The sequence below is a fragment of the Emydura macquarii genome, unplaced genomic scaffold (genome assembly GCF_026122565.2).
Source record: "Emydura macquarii macquarii isolate MOO-44397 ecotype Brisbane River unplaced genomic scaffold, CSIRO-AGI_Emac_v2 contig_3530, whole genome shotgun sequence".
NCBI classification, from domain to species: Eukaryota; Metazoa; Chordata; order Testudines; family Chelidae; genus Emydura; species Emydura macquarii.
In genome coordinates, this window is record NW_027133667.1 from 1622922 (window position 1) to 1648547 (window position 25626).

Below are 25626 nucleotides of genomic sequence, written 5' to 3' on the forward strand. Positions count from 1 at the left end.
GGCAGAATCCACAGGATCTGTCCCACCCCTTTTCACTGACTCATTTATGAGCGTGTAGCTTAGTGGATAGGTGCTCTCTACAATGCTGACTGTGCCTCGTATACCAGCAGCAATAGTATGACCAGAGACGGCTATGCAAACTACCGGTGTGTTCACTAGCCCCTATTTTTTTGCATTTTCTAAAACCCTTTACTCCTCCCCCTCCCCCCCCCCCTCTTTTTATAACCAGGTAACGGAGCGCCCCTTAAACTGCTGTTATCTTAATGGCAGGGCTCGTGCACTGTGGGGCTGGGGCGTGCGCATCTGACAGTAGACGCATGCCTGCAGCCAATCAGCGCCGAGAAGCAGCTGGGATGGTATATAGCGTGAATAAATCATGAAGCCTGACACGCGCTCCCCACTCTCTGGGCTCTGTAACACAACTCGCTTCCTGCCATTAACCTACCAACCCGCTTTTGTAGCAATCTCATCTTGCATACAAAAGCCAGAATATAACTTCAACCTGCATCAAGGGGAAAGTCTTGCCCCCCCGCTCCCCTTTTCCTGGGAATCTGCTCCTGGAGGGGTATATAAATGCAGGGGGTGGAAGTTAAGCGCGTACCTTGAAAGGGGGCTTCCTTTGGAAAGTAATAGACAGGCTATTTTTAAAAAAAAGAGGCACAGAAATGGATGCTGAGTATTCTGGATCCTATCCGCGAATCCATCATGGCTAACGTTGTTGCTCAAGTTTGCAAGGCAGGAAAACAGCCCTCGAGAAAGGGCAGCGGGGCTTCCCTTCCATTACACAGCCCTGAACCCAAAAGTATTTGTAGTGTGCCTCGGCTCATTGGTCCCCATGAATGTGAGTCACGTTAGAGTAAATACTACCACTTTTCTGCCGTTGCTTGTGCCGGGCGACGTTGTGATGTACCTTGGTCTGCCATACATGACGATGTAGAGCGGGTTAGACTGAAAACGAAGAGCCAGAATCGCTTCACAAGTTCAGTGAGACGCGCAAAGAAAGGGCACAGCAATACTGTGCGTACAGGATGAAGTAAACCTACCAGCAACCGAAAAATAGTGGACCAGTTCTGCCTTCCCTGGCTATACCCATAGTCTGCAGTGAACATTTTGGGTGCCCAGGGAATGAAGGGTAGGGCCGGCTGTAGGTCTCCAAACCAGACCATGCAGGTTCCGAATGAACCCAACGGAAGAAGGATGGGACTGGCGCTCTTTAGGGGAACCCAAACTTTAAAAGTCAGGATTCTGCAGGCTTGACCTTTGCTCTGGCAAGAGAGATCCTATGGTTTGTTTTGTGCAGTCCGCTCTGAAGGGTGGGAGAGAGGCCTGTCACTCCAGGCGGGTTACAGATCCTAGCTGGAGCCACTATAGGAAGATATTAAACTGTCTAAAGCAGTCTCTACATCTGCCGCGCCAGGCATAGTTCTCTTGTTCAGTCCTCTGCAGCTCACCACTCTCAGCCAGACACCACAAATGTGCTTTAGCTTTTTAGGCACAGTCGAAGCTAGCTACAAAGAGGAACAACATCAAAAACTTGGGTGAGATGAGTTTGTTAATAACTCACTTTCTAGTGCTTAAAAAAAAAAGACCCAGCAACGTCCATCTGCATTTTGTATTTTTCTGATAGCTCCTGGTAGCTTTAAAACTTCTACTGCGACCAAGAGAAGGCCCTGATTTATGGAGTTTACTAAAACTAACTGAATACTGCTTGTCAGGGTGCACTGAATGGCTCGCCCTACTAATCCAAGAAAAGGCTTTGTGTTGCTAAGCGATTAGAGCAGATGTAATGAGATTTACCCCAATCCTGCTTCGGCCTTTCCTATCTTCAGTAAAATTGTGTGTGTGTCTTTTTCTTTCTCTCTCTCTCTCTCTTTTTTTTTTCCAGGCCGGGGGGGGGGGGGGGGGGGGAGGGGAAGAAGGATGATTTTCTGAGTCTGCCTCATCCACTGTAGCAAATACCAGCGTAACTTTGCCTTTAATTTAATGAGTCTGGATATTTACTATTCAGGAGTGAGCAAAAAAGAACACCTGTCTACACAAGGAGAGAAATTTCGCCTTTGTAACAGAATGAAACATTATCCTAATGTTATATTCATAGCCATAAATTACTCGCTACACTTTCTTTGCATATCTTATCTACACACTTGCAAAAGTGGGTAAATAAAAAGCTGAGGTCCCTTAGAGAGAGAATGGCTGGAGACATTATAACGGTTATTATTTTCATAACTAAACATTAGTTCGAGGATGGGTTAAAACAATGAATGTTTGTATTGAGGTAATGAGGGGTTTACTGCTTTCCCCACTGCCACCCTTAAATGACCTATTTAAAATTTGGGGGGGGGGGGGGGGGGTGGAAAGAATGTATAGAAATGCATGTTTAAAGCAATGCAGTGATGGAAAAAATTACATTACATTCCGGTGTAGTCAATGACTTTTTCTTTTTTAGTTGTAGTTTTTAATTGGTCCTGTGCAAATAAATGGTAAAGCTGTACAAAAACCGGCTAGATTTTTAACTCCTTAGCGCATGCTGACTATCCCAGCTCTTTGTTGGTTGTGGTGGGGTTTTTTTTTTTTTGTTTTTTTGTTTTTTTTTGCTTTTTGAGGGGGGGGGGGTGTTAGATGCATTTTACGTTTTGCTTTCCGCTTGGTTTGATGCACGCAAACTGAATGTGGAAGTAATGCAGGAGGCAGGCAGGCAAAAAAAAAAAAAAGGCGAATTCTGGTCACGTCCTTGCTAACTGACAACAAGCACGCTAGCCAAAAAAAAAAAAAAAATCTTTTTGAATCTTGGTAATTGGGTACTTTTACACTCAGCTCACGCTATTTGGATAGAATAACAAGTTTAGGAAGATCAGTGTCATTTCTACTACTTTGCTTTTTTGTATTCCCCCCATCCCTCTTTTCCCTATGATTTTATTTGTGCTTGCCTCACATAAATATATAAAAGGCAACAAAGTCGCTGGTCTCTTTCGGTGGCTCTAACTATAGTTCCCTCATATTTTGTTCTCCCCTGTTTCATTGGAGGCGGTGAGAGGACGGGGTCAGAGCAGTGAAAATGTGGGATGGAGCGCCCTCTTTTTCAGGGTTCATTCTTTTGGGAAACATTTTAATGTGCAGTGATTTCACGAAGGACAATGAAGCCATTAATCACCCCCGAGCCTCTTGGTTTAGATACACATTTGCAACATCGAAGGGCAAGAAAACAATTGTAATACCCCTGTATCTTTGAATACAGATGTTACATCCAGCATAGATACAAATATTCCATATGCAACTTATCTCTGGCACATTATCACTTAACATTTTTCTCCTTACAGTCAGAGTTATCACTGGCAGAAATAAAATTACATACAATAGGCAGCTGATCGCTTTACTTTTTTTAAAAAAGGTTTTATTACGAAAGTAGCTTGTATAAAACATGGTTATACAGGACTTTTGTAAGTTTGTAATAAAACAGTAAGACAAGGCAGTGGTATAAGGATTTTTTCTTTCTTTCTGTTTTTCTTTTTTCAAAAGGCAGCATATAAAAACACATGACTACCATTTTGTGTTTGGACAATAGCTGCATAAACTTTGTTCACTTTGAACATGGTTTAATAACATTATTAATACATTAACAAAGATTCTATAAAGTAAGACACGTCGGTGCTAAAGTACATCTGGAGGAATTCCAAGTCCTTTACAAAACCACGTACAAAAAATGGCAGTTGTAAGGTAATGTTGACTACATGTCTAAATATCAAAGAGGTAATAAGCATTACATTTTTTTTTTTAAAAAGTCTCAAGATATACACATTTTAAACCATTTGTACAAAAACGTCTATAAATTTCTCTCTTATGTACAAAAATAGCTTAATATATCCCCAAACTGGTTAGAATAGATACAAATAGATTTTCTTATAATAAAAATTCACACAAAAAAACGCCTGGAAGCATTCTATGATGGAAATGGTCGGAAAAAGTCCCAGGGGTGGGAGGAGGGGACGGCTTTAGAGGGTTCTTTGAGTACAGCATAGTTGAATTGCAGAATCTCCACAGACATTAGGGAACTAATTCTGTCCACCGCGTGATGCACACCAGTCTTTAAGGGCTAAAAGTGGCTGGGGGAGGACGAGCCCCCCCCCCCCCACTAGGTTGAGGCGAGGCAGCGCTCTTCCCTAGAGGGCGAGGATGAGCCCAATGTTTTTCGAGGACAACGTGCTTCAGCGCGGAGCGGTGCCCGCAGCTCCCGCTCGGTCTGGTGAAACGGAGCGGCGTGCCAAGGCCCGTGAGTGCTCCCCTGGGCTCGGAGAGGCGATGCAGCTCCTCGTGTGCTGTGCGTTTTCCCTTCCGCTGGGGGAAAAGAAGGCAACAGTTCTTCCCCCTCTCCCCAACAATCCTGTAACAATAAAAGAGAGAGAGAGAGAGGGTGAGTATCCAGGCAGTGCAGAACCAGCTGCAAGGGCTGGTCCGAGGGGGACAATTCTGTTCATCGGCGTGCACGGAGCGATTCACAGTCCCGTCCCCCCCCCCCGGCAGGCTGCGGATCCCAGTCGCAAATGACCCCCCCCCCCCACCCACGACCCCCAGCAGGGCTCCAGCGCCAGCCCGACCCACCTGCGGCGGAGGCAGGCCGGGGCTCAGAACCAGCTGGTGAAGTCCAGCAGCTCCTGCTCCTCGGGGCTGAGCGGGTCGTAGGAGCCGTCGTCGGAGGAGTAGGAGGAGACGGGCGAGCCGGCCAGCGAGTTCATGTCGTGGGAGTAGCTGGGCGAGATGGTGGGCGAGAGCACGCCGGCCTGGAAGGCGGCGCTGACGGCGTCGTGCTCGTCCAGCAGCTGCTGCAGGGCCCGGATGTACTCGACGGCCGAGCGCAGCGTCTCCACTTTGCTCATCTTCTTGTTGGCCGCCCCGTTGGGCACGTGCTCGCGCAGGGTGGCGAAGCCCAGGTTGACCAGCTTGACCCGGTTGCGCTCGCGCTCGTTGCGGCGGGCCACGGCGGCCGGCTGCTGCTGGGGCAGGCTGTAGCCGAAGCCGCTGAAGTTCAGGCGCCGCTTGCAGCGCATCAGCTCGGGCGAGGAGGAGCGCAGCCGCTTGGCCGGCTGGGGCACCGCCGCCGCCTTGCGGCCCGGCGAGGAGGCTTGGCCGGCGGCCGGGCTCGGCGGCGGCGGCGGCACGCTCTGGGCGGCGGCGAAGAGGCAGGCGGGCGGCAGGAAGGAGGGCGGCGGCGGCTGGCTGGTGCTGTCCATCTGGGCAGGGCTGCCGCTGGCCATGGGCGGCCAGGCGGGAAGGGCGCGCGGCGCTGGCGGTGGCGGGACGGGCCCGGGGGGGGGGGAGACGGAGAGCGCGGCGCTTTCCCCCCTCCCTCCCCCTCTTCGCGCCCGGCTGCCGGGGAGGCTCGTGGCGCTCGCGTGTGCGCAGCCCGCCGGGCAAAGCCGCTTTTGCAAGACGGCGGCTGGGGAGCGTGTCTCTTATAAGGGGCGGCCGGGGCTTGGCCGCCCCCTTCTCTCCCCCCCCCCCCTGCGGGATCTGCCCCCCTCCTCCCCGCACGCTCGGCACCTTGCGCCTTCCCCGCGCCCCGCCTTTGCCGTGCGTGGCCGCGGGCCGGGGCGCGCGGCCGCCTTTTCAACGCGGGGGGGGGGGGGAGGAGGAGGAGGAGGGGGGGCGACACACCATACCACACCACACGCGGAGCGCCCCGCACACACGCGCTGGCCCGGGCCCGGCCCCGCCTCCGGTCGAATCCCCCCCCCCCCCCCTCCACCTCCACCTCCCCGGCCTCCAATTCATTCACCCGCCTCCGCCCCTACCCCTCCCGGGTGTGTTGTGGCAAGTGCGCGCGCCAGACGCGTGCCGCTCTCCGTCCCAGCCGCTGAATAAACAACTGGCTTGGGGAAGGAGCTGCAGGGGGGGCGGGGGGGCGGGGGAGAGACGCAGAGCAAGCGCTGATGGGCGGGGGGGAGTAAGCAACGGGGTTGGGGGTGCACCCGGGGGGGGGGGGTGTCTTTCTGGTACTAATGCCAGACCCAACGAGAAGAAGGGGGGGGGGAGGCAGCTCAGGGAGATCTCCCCCAGCTAGGTGCCGGAGCTTGCCCAGAGGCTACCGTTCTCCTGGCGAAGAAGCAGATGCGGTGCCGTGTTTAGCTCGGGGTGAAAGTGCTGGTTGCAGAATAAAGTTGGGCAGGAAGACGCGTGGCCGATCTGGACCCATGCACAGAGACATCTGGGGACAGAGAGAGAGGGGCGCGTCCTTGGACGCCACTGAACTAGACTAGACTTTAGGAGAGTGTGGGTTTTTGTTTGGGTTGGGCCGGGGGGCGTGGGGAAGAGAAGAGAGGCAGGTGGAAAGCCCGATCCTGAGAGATGCTGAGCACTTCCCACTGCAGAATCATAGGCTCATAGAAGATTAGGGATGGAAGGGACCTCAGGAGGTCATCCAGTGCGACCCCCTGCTCAAAGCAGGACCAACCCCAACTAAAGCATCCCAGCCAGAGCTTTGTCAAGAGCGCAGTGAAAGTGGAAGGTCGCTGAGCACCTCTGACGTTGGACCTGGAGTGGGGAAATTTGTCAGTGTTTTGCTAAAGAAATAAGGGAAAACTGTTGGTGTGGATGTGTCTTTGATCTGCACAGAGATGCTGGTAGTGTCACTGCAGGAAAAAAAGGCTTTGCAAGCAATTTTAAAGAAGGGGTTTGGGGGGAATGGGAGAGGAACATGGGGTGCGGGGCGTGGGGTGAAGAGACACAAAGAGAGAGAGCTAACACTTCCCAACCTGCTGGCTCGGGAAGGGGTTGTCTTGTTTAGGTCTTCAGGTAAAGTAAAGGTGCCTGATAATATTTCCTTAATTTACAGGGTATTGTGAGGTTTAAATCGGTAATGTTTGTCAAACGCTTTATTTGTTATTATCTGTATTACAGTAGCACTTAGAGGCACCAGACAAGATCTGTGTTCCATTGTGTTAGGTGCTGCACAAACACACTGTCAAAGAGCGTGCCTGCCTTCAGGAGCTTACAGTTTAAGGCTCCTTTTAGGAAAACATCACTGTTTAGGACAGCATTTAAACCCAGGCATAAATCCCATCAAAGTCCATGGGAACTAAGCATTTGCTTAGAGTTAAGCACATGTTTACCTGATTTCCTGAGGGGCCTAAACAGGCAAGATAGACAAAGCACTGGAGACAAAATGTTTTATTGGCTCTAATTTACAGATGGGGAACTGAAGTGCACAGAAATGTATTAGCTTGCCCAGGGTCACAGAAAGTGTCTATGCCAGAACCAGGAACTGCACCAGATCTCCTGTGTGCCAGTCCAGTGTGGTATGTACAAGACCATCCTTTCTCTTTGTTTTGAGATCATTGGATGGAAAAGGGTGCTAGAAGTGCTAAGTATTCATTCTTATTTTATTATGATGATGGTACAGAACCAATGTGGGGTTTTTTCATTTGCAACAGTAAGACTTACAGACAAAAAGAAGTTATCCTGAGATTTCCCACTGAACTGGGATTTTTGCAGATGTGAACCAGCCAGGGAAGGAGCAATAGCTCTGTCCAGCAAGGAGAGTGTCTGATAAATCATTCCCCAATAGTTACAATATTGAAGATCCCATTGAAGTCATTGATACTGACTTTATTGATAGCTAGAACACAGTTAATTGTAGAAATAAGACATAGGGGGAAAAGTCATTAAATAATCCAATCCATCTTCCCTTCCAGTGCAGGATTGTTCTGTAGAATAGATTATCTATTGTTTCGTCTAGTTTAGTTTTAAAAGTGCCAAGCATTAGCAAATATTAGTGTTGGTGGTGGGGCATTCCCATATAAGATTTATTTTAAAAAAAAATCAGTTTATAAATCAGACTAATCAATTTGAGCAAAATGTATGCTGAAGAGCTTTCCTCATTCTGCTGGCAATGTTTGGCTAAATATTAGTAGCAATACTATGTTTTTCACTTATATAGCATTTTTCTTCTGCAGATCTCAAAGTGCTTTGGAAGCTTCTATTAAGCTTCATAATACTCCTGTGAGGTAGGTATGTCATTACCAGTTTGAAACGCAGGTAAGGACACTTGCCCACATAGAGTCAGTGGCCAGGAAGAAAATCCTAAGCCTTTCCTACAACAGGAAAATGTCCCCCAAGATTGTAAATGGTTTAGTTAAACCTATTCTAAAGCCCGTTGGAAACGTAGGGTACACCTGCTTTAAGCAGCCTGAACTGTTTTTAGTTGAATCAATTTCAAAACCAAATGGTTCAGATTATGTGGAGCTTGGTCTCTGTAGTTCCAACTGGATTTAAAATTGTTTTAAGCTGATTGAGATAGTTTGACAGTTCTTCAGTGCCATCACTAGAGCACACTCTTACTGGGGTGGGTTTAGAAGAGTATAACCCCAGTCTAATGGTTGTCTGGTATAATGCCACACTGTTGACTAGTTTACTTTTGGTTCAGGCTCAGACTCCAAATGAAAAGTGTTGCAGGCAGTTTGGCCCTTTCACTGGAGGCATGCATGTGTTTATGAAGACATGGCCTGCCACTGAGTTAATTGAAATACCCAGCTAGATGGAAATCACCATGGATATAATTAAAAAAGCAGGGTCTTTAATGGTCTTGAATTCTGATCGACTTATGACTCTTGACACCTGTCCCAAACAGCAACGAGGATAATGACTTCATGCCTTTTCGTGGACAAATCAGTTAGTGCCTTTGTGCCTGCTACATATTTACATGAAATTATTGTTTTAGTTTACTCCAGATTTTATATTTTTATCTCTGCTCTCTCAGAATAATGGCCTCTCTATGTTATGTCTTCACCTCTCTTTGTAAATAGTGTACTTATTTTATTTGTGAAACTGATTGTATATTTGATGCAAAAGAAAGCACTGGATATAGACAAAGGGCCTTTTCCTCCAGTCCCTTCCATTGGTTTTACCTAGATGTGACTCCACTGAAGTCAATGGGTGGAAATCTGGCTTCTTTGGGGTCCGGATTTCACCCAGTACCTTTACACCCACCCTAACTAAAGCCAGTTGTTTGAGTGGAGGCAATGGCTCAAAAAGTGAATTGGAAATAAGTATAGTTCTATTGTCTGAGAGAAAGACTCTGATTTATACTTTTCCCATTGTTGCTGCTGAACAATTTATGAGTACACATGGGAATTTTCATACTGAATTAGACTAGCCCAGTGTCCTGTCTCAGATAGAGGTAAGCATCACAAGCTTCAGAGAAAGGTACATGGAGCCCCATAATGGGATTATTATGTAAAAATCTGCCCATGAAGAAAGTTCTCTTGAACCCCCTGGTTAGTTTATGCCACAGACCATGGGGGTTGATATCCCTTATAATTTTTATATCTTGGTGTGAGTGTTCATATTGTCCATATAAATCAGTGGTTTTCAACCTTTTTTCATTTGCGGACCCCTAAACATTTTTGAATGGAGGTGCAGACCCCTTTGGAAATCTTAGACATAGTCTGTGGACCCACCCCCAGTGGTCTGCAGACCACAGGTTGAAAACCACTGAAATAAATGGATTGCCAACACTTTTAAAAATCCGGCTAGGCTCTTTGCCTACATGAGATCAGTGTGTAAACCTTTCATGTCGTCCCTAAATGGAGCCATTAGGCATTACCATGGTTACATCAACCAATAAATAATAATTAATAGAAATAATAATTAATACTATCTTGTGGCAGTAAATTCCACGTTAATTATGTATTGGGTAAATATCCTTTGATCAGTTCTGAATTTGTTGCCTTACATTTCATGTATGTCCCTTTGCCCTTATATTATAAGAAAGATAAAAAGGTCTCCCCAAATGCTCTCCTGTATGGCATACTAATTATTTTATGTCTCTTGGTCATGTATACTTTTATTCAGATTTGTCCTGATTAGTCTTAATCTTTAAACCTCTCTACACATGAAAGGTGAAATAGAGTAATCAGACCGGAACCCAGTGTTCAAGATGAGGATATACAAATGACTTATATAATGGCATTATACTCTTTTGATTTTTATGTTCTGTGTAATAAGAAGCTTCCCTCTTCAGTAACTAGCTTTCCATCTGAGTTTTCAATGACGTCATAATCCAGAGTTCCTGATGTCAGAATGCAGTACAAGGAAATAAATTGTGACGTCACGAGCCCTACATTGTGACATCACTGAACGAAGAGCGCTCTGGTTATGAAAAAGAGAGCTTCCATTTACGCACACACATTTTGGAAAGTAGCAACAACAGGAAAGGAAACAGAGGAAAAAAGAAATGTCAGTTTAATAGAGGTTAAGTGAACTACATATTCCTTAGGTGTGTATTAATTAATAATTTATGTGGAGGCTTTAAACTATAATGAAAATAAAGAATAACCCTTCTCTTTTCTCACTATAGCTTAATGATAAGAGCATCTACATACTTATTAGCCCCATACAAATGAACTCTGCTTCTACAAAGTTATTCTTTTGGAGTGGATCATTCTAAAACGTAGCATGGAAGATGTTAACGGTCAATAAATATCACAGTGTGTAATCCTTAACCTACTCTGAAATGGACAGGACAGAAATGCTTAGGTCTCAGCCCTCACGAGTCTCAAAGGGAGAAGGTAGCCTGTATTAAGACGATGCAAATCATGAGTGTAGTTAAATGCAACCCTTGTAGTTTTGTCCTGTTTAGACATGTGCTAACTGGGCGGGCGAAGTGGAGTTAAATGCATATTATCAGCGGATTTTATCTCGATACAGATGGGCGCCGCCAGAAATGCCAGAGGTTGAAGAACTGAGGCGATATAGGTGGAGAAATAGGTGTGCAGCAGTAGATTGGGAGCTGGAGCTCCTCTGTTAACATAGGCCTGCACGGTAAACAAGGGGTATTGGGGGGTCGCCGATATTGCTTTCCCAGGCTGCACAGTGCCCGGTTAACATAAGCACCTGTTTCCTTAACAAAAAATAAAGGAATCTTGAAGCATCAGGGGGGAAAAGCATGAGTTCAGTTTGGTTCTAGTTTTGAACCGAGACCCAGAGGGCCTTGCTCGGTGTGTACTTCACTGGGAGTTGGCCTGTGAAAGGGCTGCAGGACCGGACAACGCAGGGCCGTGACATCTGTTTGCATGTGTGTGGTGTCATTTTCACTTCGCCTAGCTGTATTAGCTCGAGGACCGTATTGCTGTCTCCTTGCTATTCAGAGAGACGGTGGGATGTGCTCGTTGCATACAGTATCTCCAGGTAGTGCCAAAAACAAAACAAAAAATCCAGAAGCAGCTTGGCAGCCTGTTCAAATACTATCAGCTAGCCTGTGGGGATCCAGCTCACCTGACTTTTGAAAGAAATGAAGGCGCAGATTCGTCTCAGACTTGGAGTCCCAACCTCAGTTTGGTAAGGAGGGGGAAGCACCTGGAAAAGCCGCTTTTAAAATACTATTTCAAACCTAGGCCATTGTCTACTTTCCCATCAAGTCACTTACCAGCTAAGATATCTATTGATGCTAGATGTGTAGATGATAAATATTTGTTTCAAGGTTCCCCCCGCCATGCAGTCGCCCTGCACCTGCAGTGAAGAGTTCTTAGAGTTCTTAATGCTACCATAATGCTAAATACCCTTTCCCCCTTTCACTGGGTTTTTAAATCTTGCACTGTCATGATTTTATTGTTGCCTGCTGTTTTTGTTTTTGTTTTGTTTTTAAATTGCAGCTACATTCAGGAGTTCTTTAGCCGCCCCCCCCCCCCTTTACTTTTCTAAGCTTTTTTTAAAAAAAGGCCCATTTGCGTTATGATTAAATACCGCCTCGGATAAGCAGAACGAAAGTCGTTAATCTATATAGATCTTCAAAGCAGCAATATATTCTCAACTTTTGTAGGATTTGTTACACTCCATTTTGTTACAGTAGGCGAGCTCGTCTGGGTCTGGGCACATGTGTTTCTTCCCCTCCCCCTAAGAGTGAAAATAAAGTAAAAGGTCTTTCATGGTAAACAAAACCAGCTTATTCTCCGCATAGAACACATGAATAGCTGGAGAGAGAAAAAAACTTACAATAAACGGTGCATTTTTTTCTCTGCTGGGTATAGCATTCAAGATCAGTCCAGTATTCAAGAAGCAGTCCATTTTTTGCACAGCAAGAGAGTTTAGAAAAGGAGCGTGGGGTCTATTCAAGGATCTTTTCCCCCTTCACAATTGCTGGGCTTTATGAACCCTATCTTCCATGCCTTGTCAGAGTATTTCTGGGGACCAATTAGTGCTTTGTTGCGAGGCTTCTTTGCTGAATCTTTGAGCAGCGAGGAAAAAAAAGCTCTCTTGAGTCTTCTCTTATTTTGACTATTTCAGTCATTACTCAGTGTAATAATTAATATGACAACTGGACGCTGAAGTTTGTATAGAAACACCTCGGCTGCAGGAGAGAGCCTGCAGTGGGTGGTAAGCTACAGAGCAGCCCGAGGAGCCACACACACAAAAAGAGAAAGGCCTGAATGAGAAGAAAGCAAGAGAAGGAATAAAGATAAATAAATAGTTGGCACAACCCGAAGAAACATAAAACAGCCTGGAAAGAAAAAACACAATTAGGAGGGCGGGGCTGGGGGTGGGGGGGGGAAACATAGAGAAGTTAACTTATTTTGAGTTCTGGGTAAGACACTGAGTGCATCTACTTTCTAAACTGGGTTAGTTTCACAACAGCGAAGAGAGATTTCTTACGCTCGGTATTTTTAAGGAGTATTTTTATGCACTCATTTAAAATTCCTGGTGGTAACCCTTTAACCCTCGGGCAGGCGGGTTGCTGGCTGTGCCTTTTAAATTGGCCCCGGTACTTAAGAACGGGCCGTCCCAAACCACATCAGAGTCTAATGCCCCATACTGCAAGTTTGGAAGAGCCTCTGCCGGCAGAGGAACGAAGTGTGCACGCACTCTGCTCGTTTAGACGAAGAGGTTCGGGGCTGGCGACCGTACTGGGTTCCTCTGGGAGCAGTGCTTGGAATGGACCCGTCTCGGCTCTAGAGACATTTCTTGGGCTGCCAATTAGACCAAAACCAACCCGTCCCCGTGTTTCTCGAACCGCTCCATTAGGGCACAATAAATAATTAGAGGCTTTAAGCGTATTAGCTACAGCTCATGCTAATGACCTCCACCGGCTCTCCCGCTAACCTGAAGTGACAGTTTGCAGAGAAGGCGGGGGGGGGGACTACCACTTTTCCCGAGTCTCCTCTCCCCGTTTGCTGCCCCTGCTGCGGAACCACACGCCCTGGGCCGGGGTTGTTCCCACCCCACCTTCTTCTGCTTCGAGTTTGCAAACGTCTGGGCGCGTTTAGTTCGGAAGACCGGGTTATTGGATCCCAGGCATGCAGCTACCCCCAGTGGTGGCATGCCAGGCTGTGAGCGTGAAGTGCGGGGCAGCTCGCTGGCGGCCCCCAGGTGAGGACGAGCGATGCCATCCGGCGACTCTTCCTTTCCTCCCCTTTGGAAACCCGGCAGCTGCTCCTGGTCTTGACCCGTCAACCCCCCAACCGCGGCGCTTGAAGTGACTGGCACAAGACGGCGGTGGCTCCCTCCAGCCCGTGATCTCCGTGGTGCACACACACACATACACACACACTCACGATCCAGGAGCTGGGACGGCTGGGGGCAGTTTGCCGAAGGAGCCGAGGTCAGGCGCGTGTCTCCATTGTGTGGCCCGTGTCCATCAGCAGCTCCCAAAGTCCAGTGCAGCCCGGCCCGGGAGCAGCTGTGCATCCAGCCAGCCAGCCCCCCGCTTCCCTCCCTTAGTCCCCGCACGGCAGCGACTAACGCGGCCGGATTTACTCTCCCCGCAGGCTGGAAGCACCCGCGTTCAAATTCCACCTCACCTCCGGACCTCGGGCTGAGTCCAGTCCAGCGGAGCGTCCATGAACCCCTTCCTAGGCGAGGTGCCGCCTGTACTCTCTGCCAGCCTGATGTAGGTACTAAAGGACGGGGAAGGGTTTATTTCAAGATACAGGGGTGTAGTGGGGCTCAACCTGCAGCCTGTACGCAGGTAGAAACCCCCTTGAAGTCAGGGGGAGGAATTTTGCCTGGCCCGGCTGCATGTGTGTGTGCAAAATGGTTTGTGAAGATGGCCTATCCATCCATAGAGAATTAGAGTTATATCGCCACGCTTCACCTTAACTATACTGGGCCACCTTCATGCACGTCTCTGGTAGCGTCTCATCAGTCAGTAATGCTGATAATAACAATGAACAAATAATCCCTTTGCCCCCATGGGGGGGGGGGTTCCATTGACACCCCTGGAATTGCACAACGAGTGATTTTTGGCTCCCTGCTTCTAATTCACTTTTACAAGGCGAGTATTTTGGTTCAAACGAAGCCACAAGCCAACGAGAAGGCGGCGGGCAGGCAGGCTGGTTGCTGCAGCGCCGAGTACCGTGGTTCTCCAGGAGAGGGCATCTTCTCGGCTTTTCAGAGGCGCGGAGCGAGCATGTGTTTTACAACTTCCTCAATAGTTAATGATCTTTGCCTGCTCTGAGCATTGCATTGATTCTTCTGCTCGGGGAGGTTGTTTAAAATGATTGCAGCTCTTTAAAAGCGAGTCATCAGTAAGTGGTAAAGACAGAATAATTTATGTATTGACCAAATACCTGGAGAGAGACAGCGCTAAGACGTTGCTATGCACCAATCCCTCCTTTTATTGACTCAATTAACTAGAGTGAGGAGAGGGGCAGGTGCTGATCCAGGTGCAGAGGAACCGAAATTCCCCGTGGTAACTGCTAACCTTCCATTGATTAATTGGGCTGCTGGTGTTTGATTCTTCCCTCCAGCTTCTCTCCAGCTGTAATGATTTAAAAATCCTGAATAAAAATACAAATGGGCAGTCAGTGATCTTATGAGGACAGAGCGCCATCTAGTGACCAGCTGTTGTGAGGGGTTCAAAAGGCACGGCTACAAAACCATACACTCTGTCACTGCATTTTGCAGAGGGCTTCTCTTGGGAATGACACTTGATTCAGATACACGATGAGTATTTCTTCAGAGCTTACTTAGCTTACCTCTAACATTTTTAAAGGCTAAGTTTGGCCTGTTTTATCCGACAGTTACTGTAGCAGGGGCTGGGATATGTAGGATGAAATAGTCTTAAACGACACTAAACCTGCAAGGAGTTTTCAAGCAAAGGCACCGATGAATGATTTGTCTTGGGGAATTCGGAGGGTTTGGACATCTGGGAGGGGCTTTAGCTAAGCAAATGGCTGGAGGAGTTCTGTGAAGGGGCATCAGGAGTTCAGCTAAGGGTCCTTATAGACAACAGCAGGAAGATGGTGGTGTTACATCTCCAAAAAAGGGACTTAGTTTTCTTTGGAAGATATTTTAATTTATCCAAGCTTGGAACTTTTCAAAAATCCCTCCCTCCCCCTCCCCACTAGGGGAATCCTTCCCTTCTTCCCACTGATTCCTCAAACTTGTCGGGGATGTACTGAATAGGCAAGAAAAGGGACAGATTCTGGGAGACTATTATAGAACTTTACAGATTTTTGACAGTTCTATCCCATGTCCTGCAAGTTGGAATGATTGCTAGATAATTTTCTGCCTCACCAAAGACCCTAGTAGGCATTTCCATCCCGAGACAAGGGGGGAGTCTGAAATCCACTACAGGCAAAGGGACCTCCCACTTGACGCCTATATCCTTTTCCTTTTATCACCATAAAGTGTATATATACATATAGAGTCTCCGTTCCAAAGAGCTTACAGTATAAATATACAATATAGACAAAGAGTGGGAGGAGATACAACAGTAATTACAAGGTTTCTGAATGAATGATTGTTTTAGCCTTGACTTTGCTGTATGGGTGGAATAAGAGGAGGGCCTCAGAAAGAAGCAAAGATAGAAGAGAATAGAAATAGGGAAAAAATTGAAAGTGTATGGGGGGGAAAAGAGGAGTCGTCATAGAGGCTTGGTGTAAATATTCTTTTTTGAGAGCTGAGCCTGCCCCTCACTCAACCCACACTGGCGGCTCCTGTCCCACAGGCTGGGGACTGACTGCCTGATCATGCCCTCTCACATTGGCTCTCATGGCTTCAGATGATGCGCACATCTATGCACAGGCAGAGACCTCCCTCTTTGATGTCCCCCTTCCTGCCCCAGGGACTCCCCTTCTCCACCCTACAAGCCCCTCAGGATTCCCCCTTTTCCCCACAATCCCCTCTGATGTTTCTCCTTCTCCCCAATCCCCTCAGGATACCCTTTTCCTCCAAATCACCTCAGGATCCCCCTCCTCTGGGATTCCCCTTCTCCCCCCACAATCGATCTTCCCCCTTCTATGGGACTCCCCCTCCTTTCACAATCCTCTCCCCCTTTCCCTCTTTCATCGCAGGATCTCCCCTGTGCCTGTGCTGACCCCAGTTGTGGTGGTATCACATGGTGAGAGAAGCACACTCTCTCTTCGACTCTGATCCTGCAGGTTGCTGCATATTGGTGGAGTCCCACGGGTTCACTGAAGCTCTTTTTAGGTGCAGGGGCCTGTCCGTCTGTAACAAGCTGCAGAATCAGGGCCTCAGATCATTTAGGTATATAAGTCAAAATCAATATCATCAAAATGCACATCAGTGTTGTTCCTGTTTTCTTGCGTAGGGCCCCAATTCTGCAGCACTCCCTCATCTGGCAGTCTGGTTCTTTCCCAGCTTGGTTTTGTGCTGTTCTATGCAGAACCCATTACCAATCGTAGCCCTCCTCCATGATTCGCTTGTTACATTTTCCCATGTCACATAGGCTTTTCTTAGTACTGCAGCACCCTGCTACCACTCTGGTACTCCTGTGCCCTTCAAATCAGCTCTCTCAGTTTTCTTCCTATATCCCATTCTTGTGGCTTTTCCCTAGACACACTTGCTTACAAAAGTAGATCCAACTGCAGACAGAAAATGCTGTACCTCCTGTATAATGTCAAACAGTGTCTGCTGCTCACACAAGCCAAGGAACATCAAGGTAGGGCTAGAAAGCTGCTTAACAAAAGGTGAAGCCCTTTGCACAACTAAAAGGAACATAGCATACAATATTAACCTTAATTCAAACCATGCCACCCATCCACGTGGGTCACAGATAGATACCATATGCTAGAGTGACTGCATGCTAAAGGACACTTCTGGAGAGGCTGGAATTCTGCTGCTTTCACTGCACGCATATAAAATGTTTTCGCCTCTTGTGCCAGAGTCTGGTGGGGGTGGAGAGGGGCGTGTAGGGAAGACGCCCCCTCTAACCACACACAACTGAAGGGAGAGGGAGGAGGAAAGGGTGAGGAGAGGGATGGACTTTCCTTTCATGCTGAACTTTAAATACCTTTGCACAGTCCAGATCTGTCAAACCTAGTAAGGTCAGAAGGCTTTCCCTACAGAAAGACGAGTGCATTGCAGTCTGAGTATTACTGGCTTTAAAGCCTGGACACAGAGGTTTTCAAAATGAATGGAGACCCTTTTCAGGTAAGTAGTATGGCATATGCAGGTGTATCTGGTATGGCATGTGAAATGGCACCACTCCTTGGGGAGCATGGATGGCCTCTCCGGTTGTTGTTCTTGTACCGTGTTTTCTGAGGCATGGCATACTATTATTCACTCATGGTGTGTGAGGAAACAAGGCTACTGTATCAGCAGTTATGGTGCTTACTCTGCTCACTTTTTGACAGTGAATGTACTTTGTTGTAAACTGTAGTTCTATGTGTGCAGTAGTAACAAAAGCTAAACGGTAAAACAGAGATGGAGAGTCATCATCGCAACATCATAAGATCACTACCAATGTCTATATGGCAAATGGAATAAGAAAAGAAGTGATCAGAAACAAACTGGAGCTCTCAAAATGTGTGTGTTAAAAAAAGACTGTGCCTGTTTTGATAGCCAGATTCTTTACTGGTTTTAAAGGATTATTTTGTTAAATGCTGCGATTTTATTGGCTCTTTGTTACTTTCAGCAATCAGAACTTAAAGTGTTTTGAATCCATAGTTTCAGAAAGTAGATGGCAGTCTGCTGAAGCACATCTTATTCAATGATGGGTAGTATTTTTACTGTAGAAACAAGTATTCCATGATCAGAGGGGTAGGTAAATTATTTGCGCCAAATTCTGTACTCCTTTACCTTAGTGCAACTGTATCAAGGTCAGAGTGGAACTGTAAGGAAAATGAAAAGGTACATATACTTAAAAATGGAAATTAACAGAAAATCACAGATACAATTTTCATTAGTAACCAAATGACTTAGAAGCCTAATTCCTATTTTTCAAAAGTGACTGCGGAGCCTAAGTGTATGTCTACACTGCAGTTAAACACTCATGGCTGGCCCATATCAACTGATTTGGGCTAAAGTCCCAGAGCTCTGGCTTCAGCCTGAGCGCAGACTGCAATTTTACAGCCCTGAGAGCCTGAGTCAGCTGACTCGGTCTAGCCATGGGTGTCTAACTGCAGTGTCAACATACTCTGTCTCACTGAAAGTCAGTGGGATTTAGGCTCCTAAGTGCCTGAGGCACTTTTGGAAATGTAACTTAAACTCCTAAATCACTTGGGTGTGTTTGAAAATTTTACTTTGTCATGTTTTGAAGTAGAAATATATTTCCATTTATAAATATTCTAACTCTGGAGTTCAGTAATGTTGAGTGAAATCCTGGCCCCAACAAAGTCAAAGGCAAAACTTCAATTGTCTTCTGTAGGGCTGGGATTTCACTCTGCATTCTTAATTTAATGAACTCCAAACTGTGTGATGAATGGCTGATTTTGAAATAAGATTCATCTATTCCTCTTAGATCTGCACTTTAGATCTCCAAATTTTGGAAGATGTTGTATGTCTGAAGGGCAAACAGCAGCCTCCATGCAAAACAGTCAACCAACTGGTATTACACTTCTTTGCAAAACATGTAGGTCCAAACAACCACATGCTGTCTACATTAGGGATGGTGGTTTGGCCCAAAATGATATTTAAGCCAACCATCTTGTTTCTATTTTACTGTCTTAAGAGTTCAGAACGGGGAGCAAATTGCTGAGCTTAATGTTTTCCAGAACTCTTCTGGATTTTATTTAGTCTCCACAGATGCAAATTAATTAGGATTGGTTACCTCTGTTTTTTTACACAGGTAGCAATAACTTAAGGCTCCAAATACAAAATCTTCTACCCAGGACCATCCTGTGGATTTGTGGCATGCTCTGAGGGACTTGATCTCGTAAGCCAATGATGCATATATACAGTATAGTCAGTCATTTGTGACAGGTTTAATATCATTCAACTATTAATTAAAGGAAAACAAAGTTGCTGTGCCTAGCTATCTGAGAGTTCCAAAGATAGGAAATACTCTTTAGCATGAATAAACTGTGCTAAGTATAAGAAAACAAAGTGCTCATACTTACTCCTAAAGATCCATTAATTCACACACACACACAAATATATCTTTCCTAATAATTGGTCCCAGTGTTGAGAGAGCAATATGGAACATAACTGTTTCTCACTAACTATTATCCTACAATGAAGAACAAGCTTTCTAATACCTAAGTGTCTGCAAGATTAGGAATGTGCTTAACTTCATGCACATGAATAGTTCCACTGAGTTCTGTGAGACTACTCATTAAGCATAGGCCAAAATGGGCAAAAAATGGCATATTAAATTCAGTGTTGATAAATGAAAAGCAATAAACATTAGAAAGTTCAATCCCAACCTTACATACAAAATGCTGGGATCTAAATTAGCTGTTACCACTCAGGAAAGAGATCTTGGAGTCACTGTGTATAGTTCTCTGGAAACATCCACTCTGTGTGCAGTGGCAGTCAAAAAAGCTAACAGAATGTTAGGAAACATCAGGAAAGGGATACATAAGATGACAGAAAATATCATCATGGCACTGTATAAATCCATAGTATGCCCACACCTTGAATACAGCATGCAGTTCTGGTCTCCCCATCTCAAAAAAGGTATATTAGAACTGGAAAAGATACAGAGAAGGGCAACAAAAGTGATTAATAAACCACAGTTTGGAAACCCTTGGTCTATTGCAACATGTCTGAGCTATAAAGAACTGCACAGTGCAAAACAATCTGACCAATTTTCAAGAGTAGAAAAGCCTCTGTTCCTGGGGGGATGATGCGGGGGGGGGGGAGAAATTTCTTGATTCAACACATTAAAGTTAGGTGCCAAACAGAATTTGAGGATTTGAGTTAGGGTTTGAAGATGAGGTTGAAGTCATATGATCTAAAAAGATCAAGTTATTTATAGGTACTGTGCGGGTTATTCACCTCTGATTGTGCACCATGCCAACTCACATCTTCCTCCGTTGTCAGACCTATTAACCTGAACCTATTATGTGGATCTGTACAGTGTTCTAAATATTTTAATTGTGCTATTGCATGATTTTGAAAATGTTTTAAAACACAGCCTTTTGAAGTTAAATGCCCTCTCCACTTGACTGACATTTGTGTACTAGGTTGGTTTGTTTCCAAGAAAAACTGACTTGCATACAGAACATCAAACCCATCTGGTGTTAGTATTTTATAACGATGTTCATTGGTTAAAAAGTTTCCTAAATTAAATTGTACAGACTACTGACCTTTTTCTTACACAAATGCTTCTTGTGTGAATGGCTTTCATTAGTCTGCTGCCATATTGTCTATTACTGCTGTTCCCGTCAGGCTTCACAAGCTAAGTAGAGTTGGAATGGGTCAGTATTTGTATGAGAAGCCTCCAAAACCACTTCCTGCAACATATTTGTTTTCTGATTCAGTAGATGACAATCTTTCCTCTGAGTATGTTTACATGTAGTCTTTTAGCCTGTGTGTGCCTACACATGTTTTTGCCCAACCCTCCCCAAACCATCTATACCCACGCATGTGCTTATTTGTGCTTTGATTCGATGCTTGTTTGCACAACTGAGGGGATGAGGTAGAGCTGGAGCTGTGCTTTAGCTCTGTCTGGAAAGAGGATTCAGGCAAGATCACTCAAGTGCTGATATCCTCCAGTGCATTTCCCACTGTTCCCCTCAGTGGCAGACAAGTTCTCCTTCCATTGACTGGGAAAGAAAGAATCCTAGTGCACCTCCACACAAAGGACCATGGGCTGCGCCCTCAGACACACATGAGCCATTGCAGAAAAATTAAGGCACAGTAATGTGGGTAGGACTTGGCTATGGAGATGCTCGCACCCAGTCTTGGCTAATCACCCAGGTTTTCTGGGCCATGTGCTGCATAACACCAGTGCTTCAGCATAATGCAGGTTGCTGCTAGAGGTTCCACTTTTCCTATGAGATGTGAACCACATTTCCTGATTATTTTTGTTCATTGCAGATCTAATGGCACTTCCTGCAGGAGAAGAAGTGTTATTCCTTGTGTACTGGCCAAATCCCAGTTTGCATAATTATATTTAATTGCCCCAAAAGCCCCCTGCAGTTTGCACGGGTGGTGGTATTTTTCACTTTCCATTCTAAACTGTTGCATAGTGTTGCTATTAAACAGCTGCTGTTTTACCCCCAATGGGGTGGTGTAGGGAAGGGATGTAGAGAAGTCACTTCCACGCAATAGTTATGCTAACCCAAGATTACCAGAGTACACTTGGGTTCTGCCTTGGCATGCCCCTTATGCTGGGGAAATGCTCATATATCTGTTTAAGGCAGCAATAAGTCCCCTTTGAATCACTGGAGGAGGGCAAAAGGGATGTGCTGCAGAGCAGAATTCATCCCTATATAGATGAATTTAAAGGAATCTGTTTTATCTTTCAGGAAACTATGTACATTGAAGAAAATACATATACAAATGATATGATCTCTCTGATTTTCTCTCTGAAAGAAAAGGTTGGGGCGTTGGCTAAAGTTCTGCGCATATTTGAGGTAAATATTTTGCTTCTCTGTCTTTAAAATGTCAGGACTTTCAATTCTACCCCCTGTTTTCACATGATCCTGACTTAAAGGTTGGAGGATGTTTTCTTTTCTGGACTCAAATTTTCCTTGTTTAGTCTCAGCTGAGAACTTAAAAAAAAAATCTTAATCAACCCTTCATTCATGTTTAACTTATACCAGGGTTAAAAATATTCCATTCTAAGTAAATTATTTAGCTAACAAAATGTACCCTAGAGGTGGTTGAATTTGACTAGCTTATGGAGTGTTGCCTGTGGATGTCTGTATATTTCATATCTATAAATGTATACATATATATAAGGGCCTGATTCTTCACTTCCTTGCACCGTGTGTAGTCACTGACACTTGTACAAAGTGAATGCAGGCTATGTGCAAAACACTATCAGATCAGAATGGCAGCATTTTACCTCCATTTTGCACAGGTGTATATTGCTACAGAAGGTGTGAGGCAGTTGAGAATCAGGCCCATGATATGTAAAAGCACTTCGGGATCCTGTAGGAAGAAAGGAGCTGCATTGCTGTTAAGATGTCATGTGCGCACGTTTCCCCAAATGTCATGGATAATGTTTAAAAAAAACATGGAGCCCATGGAACTGGTGACATCTTTGACAGCCTTCGTTGTGACACAGGGCAGTGTATATAATCCCAAGCAAATCCACTCTGTTTTCTTAGGTTTTTAGAACTTTAATATCTAACGATTGTTCCTGCGAGCAATTGTTTAGGCAGATTACTGTAATGAACTGCGGTCTACATATTTTCTATTAGAAAATTGACTTGTTTAGTAAATGAAAGGGTTTTGTAGTGGCATAGTACAAATGAAAAAAAATTATGTCCCAGGACATCTTTGATCCTTTAAATGGAAGGGGAGTACACAATAACTATCTGAGCTACGGAGCTAATGTCAGTCTGTGAACTGGCCCTTGCAGTATGGTTCTTCTACAGTATTTCTGCTTCTTGGTGATATGCATGTCCTGTGGGCTTGTCTGCACATCCAGTTGTTTCTGATTAACTCCATGTGTGGACATCTGCACAGAGATACCGTGACTGTGGGATTCTCCGAGGTGCCCATCTCCGCATGTTTGCCATGCTTCCATTGGTTCCTTCCATACCCCTGTTCCAAGGTAAGAATGGGAACAAGAGAAAGATCAGCATGATCTGAGATGAGGAAAGACCTGAGTCTGCAAAGGGATAATGCTATAATCAGCACTTTCCCTCTGACCCCTTCCCAACAAGGCCATAACCGTGGAACACCAGCGAGACAGAGCCTGGACAGAGGGGCTTCCACAATGTCAGAGATGAGGACATGATGTCATTTAGACTCAGCCCACCCAGCTCCCACTTTCAATAGGAGTTTGGCCAGAGAAGCAGGCTTCCAATTCTTTTCACCCCTTCTACTCCAGGAACCAGTGGCTTTGGTATTCAGTTGGAAACGGCTTGGTTGGTCACATCTGTTTGACTCGATTGAGGAGGGTGTCCAGGAGACATCTTTTTTGACAGGGGAGCCTGTCTGCGGGCACCATGTCTGCCCTAGTGGCATTTCTTGGGCCCTTCTCACTGCACATGGAAGAAATCTATAGATTGCTCATTTGTCTATAAACCATGCCACATTTGCGTGTGAAATAGGGGGAGAAGGAAAAGCCAACACAAAGGCTACAAAACATGGTTCACATTAAATTGTTCCATGGCACTGAGCCTGAATTCTATGAATCTGTTTCCTTCAAAAGCCAAGCCCAGTCCCCCACCGCGTTCTGCAGACTGTGGTTCAAGGACTGTGTGACGCATTTGGAGCTGTTGTGTAATAATTTATGAATACTGTGTTGGCCTGGCTGTTGGGATGTTTTCTGTATAGTGGGTCAAATCAACAGGAGAGAGTGTGTGGAAAAACAAAGAGGAAGGAAAAGAAGAGCTTCTGATAAACCACCTCTCCACAAACTCTTGGAAGTTGATGACCCTTATCTGCTGTGATGATTTTGCCTTCAGCCAACCTACAAAGCCGGTCTGGACCAGGACTGGAAAAGGTCCACTATCACAGGCTGACTAGCCCCTTTAAACAGGAACAGGGTTCAGTGCATCTGTGATTGATTGATTTACCTGCCGAGAAGACACCTGGGTGCTGTAATACTTTGGTCTAATTTTCATTGTTGTGGTCAGTGTGTGGTGCTGGTGGCTGTGATACACAGAAGGTCAGACGAGATGATCTGGTGGTCCCTGCTGGTCTTGAAATTTCTGACTCACCTGAGCCTTATAAAGGGAAAGACACCAGCAGGAGAAGGGCTGCCTACTGAACCCTCCAGCATGAAATCAAAGAGACTGACTGGGGAGGAAAGGAAGAGGGTGAGCCTGGCAAGAGGCAGCCAGGCTCCTGGGCTAGAGAAGAGGCTTGTCTCTAGGAGAGAGCCCTGAGAAGGCACCATCTGGGGACAGGTGGCAGAATATATCCTATTAAGAACTGTGTTTTAATCTTCGAAGTCATAGAATTGTAGGGCAAGCAGGGGCCTTGAGAGATCATCTAGTTCAGTGGTTCCCAACCTTTTTGAGTGAAAGCCCCACTAGATACACTAGGTAAAACATGCCTCTCCCCCCACGCTCCCCCCAACCCAGCCATAAACACACACAACCCCTATAAACACACACAATAATAATACCAGCAAATTACATACATAATTAAAAAAATACTCTGACCTGAGTAAGAAACTAAGCCTTCCCTGGCGCAGCCATGCCATGTGACCCCACCTCTTCCAGTCCCTCAGGGACTACGGATAATGGAGGCAGTAGGTGCTGGCGGGCTGACCGGGGCTGCTCCAGCCCCCACCAGTGAAGCACTGCTTCGCTCTGGCTGGACTCCCGGCCAGCACGGAGCTCAGGGCTGCTGCTCCCTGGGGGGCTTGAGGCTGCTGCGCCCAGTTGGCGTGGGACTTGGGGAGCTAAATGACCTCAGTATTACTGACCCCCTGTAATCTTTGGCATCTCCCCAAGGGGGTCCTGCATCCCAGATTGGGAACCATTGATCTAGCTCATTTCCCCTGCACTGAGAGAGGACCAAATTAACCTAGATCATTCCTGAGAGGGGTTTTGTCTATCCCATTCTTAACCTCCAGCGATGGGTATTGCACAACCTTCCTTGGTAACCTGTTCTGGTGCTTATCTAGTCTTTGTAAAGTTTTTCCTACTAATTTACCTAAGTCTTCCTTGCTGCAGATTAAGCTAATTACTTCTTGGTCTGCTTTCATTGGACATGGAGAACAACTGATCACTATCCTCTTTATAACTGCCCTTAACATATTGGAAGCCTGTTATCAGATCCCCTCTCAAGACACACAAAACTGGGTGTGTTTAAACCTTTCCTCACAGATTGTCTACACTTTTTTTTTATAATTTTTGTTGCTGTCTTCTGGTTTCTCTCCAATTTGTCCACATCTTTTTTAGGCCATGGGGCCCAGAAGCGGACACAGTACTCTAGCTGAGTCTTCACCAGTGCTGTCTGGAGCAGAACAATTACATCCTGTGTCTTACCTGTTAATATGCACCAGAATATTAGGCTATTTAGCACCTGCTTCACATTGTTGGCTCATGTTCAGTTTATGATCCACTTCAACCCCCAGAACCTTTTCTGCAGTACAAGTGGCTAGGCAGTTATTTCCCGCTTTGTAGTGTGTGCATTTGATTTTTTCCTTCCTAACTGCAGTAATTTACACCTGTCTTTAGTGAATTTCGTCTTGTTGATTTCAGATCAATTCTCCAGTTTATCCAGGTCAATTTGGATTCTAATTCTGTCCTCCAAAGTGCATGCAACCTCTCCCAGTTGGTGTCATCTACAAATTGTACAAGCATATTCTCCACTCCATTATCC

General features: G+C 45.8%; 2 protein-coding genes and 1 long non-coding RNA gene across 3 annotated transcripts in view; 1 reads left to right on the forward strand and 2 right to left on the reverse strand.

Moving 5' to 3' along the window:
• Positions 1 to 3369: 3369 nt before the first annotated feature.
• Positions 3370 to 5249, reverse strand: ASCL1 (achaete-scute family bHLH transcription factor 1). The gene is made up of 2 exons (XM_067536120.1): positions 4597 to 5249; positions 3370 to 4378 (listed from the first exon to the last, which is right to left on the reverse strand). Exon 1 carries the CDS (start codon positions 5247 to 5249, stop codon positions 4620 to 4622), a length of 630 nt encoding a protein of 209 aa, XP_067392221.1. The 3' UTR covers positions 3370 to 4378; positions 4597 to 4619.
• Positions 5250 to 11801: 6552 nt separating this feature from the next.
• Positions 11802 to 12527, reverse strand: LOC137145391 (uncharacterized). Its single transcript, XR_010917648.1, has 2 exons — positions 11983 to 12527; positions 11802 to 11883 (listed from the first exon to the last, which is right to left on the reverse strand). It is a non-coding gene; the product is annotated as an uncharacterized lncRNA (long non-coding RNA).
• Positions 12528 to 17246: 4719 nt separating this feature from the next.
• The window catches only part of PAH (phenylalanine hydroxylase), a 52340-nt gene continuing 43960 nt past the window's right edge, over positions 17247 to 25626 (forward strand). The window contains exons 1-2 of the mRNA XM_067536150.1: positions 17247 to 17379; positions 21642 to 21749. Coding sequence (XP_067392251.1) covers positions 17359 to 17379; positions 21642 to 21749 — 129 coding nt within the window. The 5' untranslated portion in view covers positions 17247 to 17358. The remainder of the gene's footprint in view (positions 17380 to 21641; positions 21750 to 25626) is intronic.